Raw genomic sequence first — 10,726 nt, forward strand, 5'->3', positions numbered from 1 at the left:
ACCAGAGCATGCTGGCAGTAACTGTGCTCAACTAGCCATCTACATACTCGATATCAGCACGTTGACCTGGGCAAGATCATATTGGCAATAACCATGTTGAATTGGGCCTGTCCACATTCAATGGAATCAGGCAAAACTGAAGCTGCCCTCACTGAAAGTAACAATACAGAACTGGATCTGTCCATTCTGAATGTGAGTTTGCTGAACTGGAACTTTTGATACTGAATATTACTGTGCAGACCTGGACCAGTCCACACTCAATATCACTGTGCTAATTAGACCTATCTCTACCAGATACAACTGTACTGAACTTGACCAGTCAACACTGAATGCAGCCGTGTTAAATTAGACTTTTCAACACTGAGAATTCTGAGCATTCACAACTGGACCTGTCTGTGTACGTGGAATGTAACTGGGCTGAACCCGTTAACACTGAGATTAATTGTGCCAAACTAAACCTGTGTACACAGATTGTGACTGTGCTGAACTTGACCTCTCTACACTGCATATATCCGGCCAACCTCGACCAGTCACACTAAATGTAAATGTGCTCAACTGGTCATGTCTCCACTGAAGAGAACTGTACTGAACTTGATGATCAATACTGAAGGCAAGCTTGCTGAACTGGACATTTCCACATAAAAAAAGTGCACAACTGCACCTATGCACACTGAAAATACCGTTTTGACCTAGACTGATCCACACTGGATACAGTCAGTTGTGTTGAAGTGGATGCACCATCTTCGAAGGATTTGGAGTCAGGTACATATGAGTCGAGATCACATGAACTGGAGCTGAATAATAATCAGGAGCGAGAACATGGCTGTAGTTTCCTTCTGGATCAGAATATCTCTGGTCAGTCATACCTGAAACTGTGGGCACTTAACTCAGCATTAAAGGGTTTGAACCCAGGGATTCTTCATATACAAGGTTCACTTTCAACATTCCAACCACCGAATAAAAGTAATTGAAACTAGGATCATATTGTAGTCTCTGGGTATTTCACTTTAGAGACGTGTCAGGTCTCTTGAAAAACATTCCATTCCATCAAAACAAAAACACTAATCTGGCAACTGCTTCACTAGTGTGTTTGTTTCAAATAGTGTAATTAATGTAAAAGGTGAATCCATTTAATTCTCTCCCTGGAGCCTGGCATCAGGTATAAATGTAACAATGTTTGAGTGCAATTCAGAGCATGTTTACAGCTTCTGATAGAAATGCATGCAACTGTCAAAGGCCCGGTGTTTGCCATTTACTATCCCTGCCTCGCAGCTATTGGTGTTCCAGGTAAAGTATTGTACTTAGTTATTAATTAGGGAAATCAGCGATTAGCTTTGTCACTGCTCTCCTTTCCCAGTAGTGTGACTCCACATTATGGATATCCTGTTTGCTTTTATTAATTTGGATATCCTTTCTCTCCTTTAATGGGATAATTTCTTAATGTTAATGAGAAAATTTCTTCCCTCCAATTGTTATAATTTACCCCTTTTAACAATCATTTTTTCACTTTAAAGATATTATTTCTCCATTATAATTATCTAATTTATTCCATTTACTGATATAATTTGTTCCCTTTTATAAATGTAATTTCTCCCCATTACTGATATGTTTTCTTGACATTACCAGTGTAATTTCACCTGCGTTCCAGTATCACTTTCCACTCTGGCAGCACAATTTTTCCTCTTTCGCGATATCATTTTCCCATTAACTGGTGTAATTTTTCCTTTTTAACAGTATAATTTAGTGCTTCTAACTGTATAAGTCTGCCCCTTTTCTTGTGCCAGTTTTCAGTGTGAATGCAGTTCTATTGTGTTATTGATCCTGTTACTGTGGGTGAATTATCTCACTATTATCACCGTGTCTTTCAAGATGGCTCCTGGGCTGGAAGCTCCCTAGGAAGCTCCCTTGCTGTTCAACTCTATCCATGGCCATCTGCTCCCATCCCTAACGTTTTCTCCCCCAATCTGCCCTCTTAAACTGTTTAAATTCCCCTGGCTCTTTAAATCAGTTCATTTTAGCCCTATCTAAAAGTTAACAGTTAGTTTAGTGTATGTTACCTGGGCCCACTGCCCTCCCCCAGCCACACCTGCTCTTTGTTTTCTCAATGAAATTGATCCGGATGAAACTGACGAGAACAGCTGCCGATACTTTAATCTCCGACCCTGCTGTCTTCACAGTCCAGAGTGTCTGCAGCCACGGCATGCGGTAAGTCCATTGAGGTGAAGAAGGAGCTGCGGGACCCGAGAGAAGTCCTGTGAAAAGGTGCCCCGAACACCCAAAACATCCACGAACGGCCCCCCCGGCCGCAACTTCAAAGCGCCCGCGGGAGATGGCTCGGAGAGCATCTGCAGCGCACTGTCGGCAATGCTGCATGCCTTTATTTAAACCACTGCAAAAAAAAACCCTTAGCAAATGTAATCACCTCTAAGTCTGCCAAATGATGCTTCACCTCCCGAAGGACGTGGATGAGCTTTCCGGACGTCGATGGTGGGCACTGAGGAAATGGCTTATTACCTGCACCAGATTCCACCCCCCCTCCCCCCCCCTTTACCCCCCTTCCACCCCCCTCCCCTTCCCTGCTCCACCCTCTCAGCTCACCCCCTCACAACCCCGTCCCAGCCCGCCCCCCCCTCGCACCATCTTCACCCCGCACCCCCTTCCCCTGCACCCCCCCCTCCTCCCTCTACCCCTCCCCCTTGCATCCCCTCCTCCCACCGGCACCATCCTACACCTGTGTAGGGGCCCCAACAACCCCACTGCCTTGTGGGCGTCTCGGGAGAGACCAAGGCTAAGGGAGTAAACCCTAACAGAAAATCCGGAGCGGAACCCCGTAGGCGGTCATGTGTCACCTTTGGCATGTTTCCGGCAGTTCCTGCAGCCATACTGGTGCCAAACGTCGTGTCCTGCACTCCTTTGGACCCCACCAGAAAGGCCGAGAGGGGGGTTTTGACGACTGGGCAACTCTCAACCTCCATAAATTTGCCCAGGCATGCGCCATGGAGAGGTCACTCCATAGTTGCCTCACAGCGACTGAAACAACACGGAAGGCAGCAGTTACGGGTTATAAGTCCAGATAAATTGGCGTAGAAACTGGGCGCCACGGGTTGCCTTTGTCGGTGGGAGAGGTCATTGCACCTCACTGGACAGCTACCGCCCGCCTCAAACCGGGCAGCCCCCGGTCAATAAGGTTCTGTCCCGCCACAGTCTGCCTGCTTCAATGGGTGCTTGGAGCTCAGGGTCATTGCCCGAAAGGTGGACTGATACACCACACCAAACAACATGAAAAAAGGAAAGAAGGTACCAGCCCTTCGCTTTGCAAGCTGGAACGTCAGAACTATGTGTCCTGGCCTGTCGGAAGACCTTACACAAATCAACGATTCTCGGAAGACCGCCATCATTAACAACGAGCTCAGTAGACTCAATGTGGACATTGCAGCACTTCAGGAGACTCGCCTCCCCGCGAGTGGCTCTCTAGCAGAGCAAGACTACACCTTCTTCTGGCAGGGCAGGGATCCTGAAGAACCAAGACAGCATGGAGTGGGCTTCGCCATCAGAAACTCCTTGCTCAGCATGATAGAGCCTCCCTCAAATGGCTCGGAACGCATACTGTCCATCCGACTGCTCACCACCTCTGGTCCAGTACACCTACTCAGCATCTATGCTCCAACACTCTGTTCCGCACCTGAAGCTAAAGACCAGTTCTATGAACAACTCCATAACATCATTAGCAGCATCCCCAACACCGAACACCTATTCCTGCTGGGGGACTTTAATGCCAGGGTTGGGGCCGACCATGACTCATGGCCCTCCTGCCTTGGGCGCTATGGCGTTGGAAGGATGAATGAGAACGGGCAGAGACTGCTTGAGTTGTGTACCTATCATAACCTCTGCATCACCAACTCGTTCTTTCACACTAAACCCTGTCACCAGGTTTCATGGAGGCACCCAAGATCACGTCGTTGGCACCAGCTAGACCTCATTGTCACAAGGCGAGCCGCCTTAAACAGTGTTCAAATCACACGCAGCTTCCACAGTGCGGACTGCGACACCGACCACTCCCTGGTGTGCAGCAAGGTTAGACTCAGACCAAAGAAGTTGCATCATTCCAAGCAGAAGGGCCACCCGCGCATCAACACGAGCAGAATTTCTCACCCACAGCTGTTACAAAAATTTCTAAATTCACTTGTAACAGCCCTTCAAAACACTCCCACAGGGGATGCTGAGACCAAGTGGGCCCACATCAGAGACGCCATCTATGAGTCAGCTTTGACCACCTACGGCAAAAGTGCGAAGAGAAATGCAGACTGGTTTCAATCTCATAATGAAGAGCTGGAACCTGTCATAGCCGCTAAGCGCATTGCACTTTTGAACTACAAGAAAGCCCCCAGCGATTTAACATCCGCAGCACTTAAAGCAGCCAGAAGTACTGCACAAAGAACAGCTAGGCGTTGCGCAAACGACTACTGGCAACACCTATGCAGTCATATTCAGCTGGCCTCAGACACCGGAAACATCAGAGGAATGTATGATGGCATGAAGAGAGCTCTTGGGCCAACCACCAAGAAGATCACCCCCCTCAAATCTAAATCGGGGGACATAATCACTGACCAACGCAAACAGATGGACCGCTGGGTTGAGCACTACCTAGAACTGTACTCCAGGGAGAATGCTGTCACTGAGACTGCCCTCAATGCAGCCCAGCCTCTACCAGTCATGGATGAGCTGGACATACAGCCAACCAAATCGGAACTCAGTGATGCCATTGATTCCCTAGCCAGCGGAAAAGCCCCTGGGAAGGACAGCATTACCCCTGAAATAATCAAGAGTGCCAAGCCTGCTATACTCTCAGCACTACATGAACTGCTATGCCTGTGCTGGGACGAGGGAGCAGTACCCCAGGACATGCGCGATGCCAACATCATCACCCTCTATAAAAACAAAGGTGACCGCGGTGACTGCAACAACTACCGTGGAATCTCCCTGCTCAGCATAGTGGGGAAAGTCTTTGCTCGAGTCGCTCTGAACAGGCTCCAGAAGCTGGCCGAGCGCGTCTACCCTGAGGCACAGTGTGGCTTTCGTGCAGAGAGATCGACTATTGACATGCTGTTCTCCCTTCGTCAGATACAGGAGAAATGCCGTGAACAACAGATGCCCCTCTACATTGCTTTCATTGATCTCACCAAAGCCTTTGACCTCGTCAGCAGACGTGGTCTCTTCAGACTACTAGAAAAGATCGGATGTCCACCAAAGCTACTAAGTATCATCACCTCATTCCATGACAATATGAAAGGCACAATTCAACATGGTGGCTCCTCATCAGAGCCCTTTCCTATCCTGAGTGGTGTGAAACAGGGCTGTGTTCTCGCACCCACACTTTTTGGGATTTTCTTCTCCCTGCTGCTTTCACATGCGTTCAAATCCTCTGAAGAAGGAATTTTCCTCCACACAAGATCAGGGGGCAGGTTGTTCAACCTTGCCCGTCTAAGAGCGAAGTCCAAAGTACGGAAAGTCCTCATCAGAGAACTCCTCTTTGCTGACGATGCTGCTTTAACATCTCACACTGAAGAATGCCTGCAGAGTCTCATCGACAGGTTTGCGTCTGCCTGCAATGAATTTGGCCTAACCATCAGCCTCAAGAAAACGAACATCATGGGGCAGGATGTCAGAAATGCTCCATCCATCAATATTGGCGACCACGCTCTGGAAGTGGTTCAAGAGTTCACCTACCTAGGCTCAACTATCACCAGTAACCTGTCTCTAGATGCAGAAATCAACAAGCGCATGGGTAAGGCTTCCACTGCTATGTTCAGACTGGCCAAGAGAGTGTGGGAAAATGGCGCACTGACACGGAACACAAAAGTCCGGGTGTATCAGGCCTGTGTCCTCAGTACCTTGCTCTACGGCAGCGAGGCCTGGACAACGTATGCCAGCCAAGAGCGACGTCTCAATTCATTCCATCTTCGCTGCCTTCGGAGAATACTTGGCATCAGGTGGCAGGACTATATCTCCAACACAGAAGTCCTTGAAGCGGCCAACATCCCCAGCTTATACACACTACTGAGTCAGCGGCGCTTGAGATGGCTTGGCCATGTGAGCCGCATGGAAGATGGCAGGATCCCCAAAGACACATTGTACAGCGAGCTCGCCACTGGTATCAGACCCACCGGCCGTCCATGTCTCCGTTATAAAGACGTCTGCAAACGCGACATGAAATCGTGTGACATTGATCACAAGTCGTGGGAGTCAGTTGCCAGCATTCGCCAGAGCTGGCGGGCAGCCATAAAGACAGGGCTAAATTGTGGCGAGTCGAAGAGACTTAGTAGTTGGCAGGAAAAAAGACAGAGGCGCAAGTGGAGAGCCAACTGTGCAACAGCCCCAACAAACAAATTTCTCTGCAGCACCTGTGGAAGAGCCTGTTACTCCAGAATTGGCCTTTATAGCCACTCCAGGCGCTGCTTCACAAACCACTGACCACCTCCAGGCGCGTATCCATTGTCTCTCGAGATAAGGAGGCCCAAAAGAAAAGAATCACCGTGTAAATGTAGTCTATTGTGTTATTGACACTGTTACTGTGGGTGAATTGACACTTTTACCACAATGTACATCGAGTTCTTCTGTGTTAATGACATTGACAGTGGCTGTCTGATTTTCACAGCTGATTCAGTGATTGAAATTATTCAGCGAATAAATAATTCTTGACTGAATTTAATGAGTGAATTCATTGAAGGGACTTTATTCGGCATGGAGTTATTAATAGAAATATTAACAATGTAACAAGTGGTCATTTTATGAATGAATCTTCACTTACCCTTAACTCAGAAGAGTTTCTGTTCTCAGTCTCTAATCTCACTGATTCAGTCCAGCTCTCCTCTTCCACATTAGCTGCTGCTGACTCTACTACAGTGATCACTACTGACTCCGAATGTTCCTTCTGCTCCAAGCTCCTGGAAATATCCCGGACTGTTCCCGTCTTGAATCTTTTGTAAATTTTGAAAAGCATGCACAACAGTACTTTCATTGGAGGAGGGAAGCTCTGACACTGATGTTCTTTCCTTATTTCTTTTCACCTAAAACATGCCCTTGAGAAAACAATCCTTGAGAATTAAGGTCAGCATTCAAGCACCGAAGGCAACTGGATCATGATGCGGAGCTTGTCACGATGTGGAAAGGAACTTGCATTTATGGATGAAGTGGGAGCGCACATTGGGATGCGTTTGGGGAACATTCACCAAGAATAGACTGAGCTCAGACTCTTGTGACTTTGCCTTCTTCACATGGACAATACAGTAATGGAATAGAGAGCCAAGCATTCATTCACCACAAGGCTCTCCAGGAACAATCTCTTTAGTTCTGCATAGCAGAGACTTGGCCTGTCTGTCTCACGGGAATGCTGGTAACACAACACTCATGTATCCATGCACAGCAGTGCCTCGAATGTTTAATGCACTTAATAAAATTTCTCAATAATTAAAACTGGAATTGTTGAGGTTTTTGATGTTATTTTCCCGACTTTGCAACTGCCCTTCAGATATTCAACTGCGGTGTGGTCCTTTTGTTTGGGGGGGGGGGTAGGTGAGAGGGAAGAGGGAGGGCGTTGTGAGGGGGAAGAGGGAGGGGGTTGTGAAGGGGTGGGGGGGAGAGGGGGTGTGAGGGGAGGTGGGGGAAGAGGGGGGAGGTGGGGGGAGGTAGAGAGGGGGTGTGGGGGGGTAGTGAGAGGGAGTTAAATTCAGAAGCTGCTGAAGAGAGGGATGTAAAAGGCAGGGACCAGAGAACTGCAATATCTAAAGTACAGTTGAGAAGTAGGGGAGAAACCAGCTGGATGGGGGATCTGCAGCTGGAGAGAACGGCTGGATGGAGAGGGCCGGAAGTGAGAGACCGTAGAGAGCCACGGGGAGCGAGCGGCCGAAGACCTTGGTGTCGCCAGGTGCAGGTAAGTTTGGTAAGTCTTTTGCCATTGCAAATTTATGGCGCATGTGTAGAAAAATGCACCCCTCTCACGCTACTGTCTCCGGCCGCTCTGCTTCCCTCCGTCACTGGGCCGTTGGCTCACCCACTCGCCGGTGGCTCTGATCCTACCAGGCCCGCTCCGCCCCCCAGCCCCTCCCCAGTCCGCTCGGCCCCTCCCCGGACCCGGACCCAGCCCCACTCGGCCCCGGCCCCAGACCCTCCCCGGCCCGCTCGGCCCCACCCTGGCCCGCTCAGCCCCAGCCCCAGCCCCGGCCCCCACCTCCTCCCCGGCCCGCTCGGCCCCTCCCCGGCCTCAGCCCCGGCCCCGGCCAGCTCGTTCGCTCTCTCACTCTCTCACTCCGCCATTGTGTGCTGACATGTGTTTGTTCGGTTGCCTCCATGTGATTATTTGAGCAGCGCCATCTTTAGCCCTGGCAGCTGCCTAAAGTCGCAGTCTGTGACTGGTAATATCCCGGACTGTTCCCATCTTGAATCTTTTCTCAATATTTTGTATAACTGGCAGCCTCGCTCACATCTTAGTCAAAAACTTTTAATTTCAATCCCCCACTATAGGGCAGTGCAGTGCTGAAGAAGTGCTGCATTGTAGGACAGACATTTCCTCGAATGAGACCTCATAATCCCCACCTCCACTGGTCCTCATCGACACCGAAGTTTCCAGATGAATAACGGGGAAAGCGCTTGGAGTTATCATTGTGTCTTCAAGATCATCCAACCCACAAAGTCAGGAAACACTATCAATGAACACTAATTGTTCATTGGATTCTCTCTGTGGATCTTTTCGAGCAAGTTGACAGTCGAATTTTCCAACAGTGAATTATTTTATAGTAATTCATTGGTTGAGGACCTTCTAGGTCTTCAGCATGATATAATCTGTTTTAAATGCAATGTTTTGCTAATTGCCTGTTAGCTTCCACTTTTATTGTTGGTGGTAATAATATTCATCCCTTAAATATCTGCTTTATGTTACAGATGTTATTTTTCTTCTCTGTTTGATGTTCCCATTTTGGTTTCAGTGGGTTTCTGATGCCTTTTTGTTCTCCATTATGTTTGTATTATTTTACATTCTAATGTTATTGACCTGTGTTATTTTTTAATCTGGATGATTATTTTGAACACACAGAAACAAGTGCCTGAAGATTAAGTGATAGTTTTCCACTCAGGATGGTGTATGAAAACTGTGGATTTCACACAATTCTGTGAAACGAATCTTTTTATTGGGAATCAAACCAGTAATTTTCCTGTTCTCGCTCACACACACACACACACACACACACACACACACACACACACACACACACACACACACACACACACACACACACACACACACACACACACACACACACACACACACACACACACACTCCATCTTTCTCTCAGTCTCTCTCTCTCTGTTACAGCTAACTTGGCAGTGATTGTGATCCTGTCCCGAGGAAGATGCGGTCTGTCCAGATGTATCACTTACTACCTGGTGTCCATGGCAGTGACAGATCTCCTGGTCATAATCACCGTTGTGATATTAAACCGGATTGCTAGTATTTATTTCCCAGTCAGTTTCCTGTCCATCACACCGGTATGCAGTCTCGGTTCGATCCTAAGCTATGCAATCATAGACTGTTCTGTCTGGTTAATGGTTGCTTTCACTGTTGATCGATGTATAGCCATTTGTTACCAGAAGCTGAAATTAAAATATTGCACCACGAAAACAGCGATGCAACTCATTGGAACCATGTCTACATTGAGCTGTTTAAAAAATATCTTCTTGTATTTTGTATATGAACCTGTGTATATAATTGACAATATACCCTGGTTCTGCAGCATAAAATCGGTCTATTACACATCACCTGCATGGGTCGCATATGACTGGATTCGTCGTATTTTAACCCCTTGTCTCCCATTCATTCTAATTTTACTGCTCAATGCTCTGACTGTCAGACACATTCTAGTAACTAGTAGAGCACGCAGGAAACTCCGGGCCCACAGCAATGGAGAAAATCAGAGTGACCTGGAGATGGAGAAGCGGAAAAAGTCCATTATTTTACTCTTCGCCATCTCGGGCAGTTTCATCCTGTTATATTTGCCACTTCTTATAAATTTCTTCTATGTCCGAATTGCGAAGCTTACTTATTTCTCCGGTTCCAATTTCAATGAATCAAATTTTATTCTGCAGGAAAGTGGATTTATGTTTCAGCTTTTGAGTTCCTGCATCAATCCATTTATTTATGCAGGGACCCAGAGAAAATTCAGAGAGGAGTTAAAGAATGGAGTGAAATATCCACTCAGTCTAATTGTTAAGTTGTTGAAATGATGAAAATACTACAATCCAACATTAATTTCACATTATATTCCATTGCCTTTCTTCTCCATGTCACGTGTGCCAATATGTGGTCACTAACTTTGACATCCTTACCCACTGTGTGAAATTAAGAATGTATAATAAATGCCGCATCACTGCACAATTCAGAGTTGTAATATGTTCTCAGTTTACAATACTCTTTCCCATATTGACTAATTCTCATCAGCCCTGAGGGTCTGGAGTAACGCTACATTCAAGTGGGAGACGGAGACTCTGACCTCTGATCTGTTATTAGATATCAGGTTCAACTGTTTAATGAAGGGGCATCAATATCCACGCTGGGAAATGTTTGGGACTTCAGGGTAGGATAGGGTAGGATAATGGAAACATTTTTTATTCTTTCACGGATATGGGTTTTGCTGGCCAGGTCAGCATTTATTGCCCATCCCTAATTGTCCTTGA

General features: G+C 47.3%; 1 protein-coding gene across 1 annotated transcript; it reads left to right on the forward strand.

Moving 5' to 3' along the window:
• Window positions 1-1,217: 1,217 nt before the first annotated feature.
• Window positions 1,218-10,276, forward strand: LOC137347500 (probable G-protein coupled receptor 139). Its single transcript, XM_068011944.1, has 2 exons — window positions 1,218-1,287; window positions 9,369-10,276. Exons 1-2 carry the CDS (start codon window positions 1,218-1,220, stop codon window positions 10,274-10,276), a joined length of 978 nt encoding a protein of 325 aa, XP_067868045.1.
• Window positions 10,277-10,726: the final 450 nt, after the last annotated feature.

Source organism: Heterodontus francisci, chromosome 32 (genome assembly GCF_036365525.1).
Source record: "Heterodontus francisci isolate sHetFra1 chromosome 32, sHetFra1.hap1, whole genome shotgun sequence".
Taxonomy (NCBI): domain Eukaryota; kingdom Metazoa; phylum Chordata; class Chondrichthyes; order Heterodontiformes; family Heterodontidae; genus Heterodontus; species Heterodontus francisci.

What these genes read in the sequence shown, in the direction of transcription:
- LOC137347500 (XM_068011944.1), top strand. Translation starts at nt 1,218, where the DNA reads ATGCATGCAACTGTCAAAGGCCCGGTGTTTGCCATTTACTATCCCTGC. An exon ending in CGCAGCTATTGGTGTTCCAG is followed by an intron (nt 1,288 to 9,368) that starts GTAAAGTATTGT and finishes TCTCTGTTACAG; the next exon opens with CTAACTTGGCAGTGATTGTG.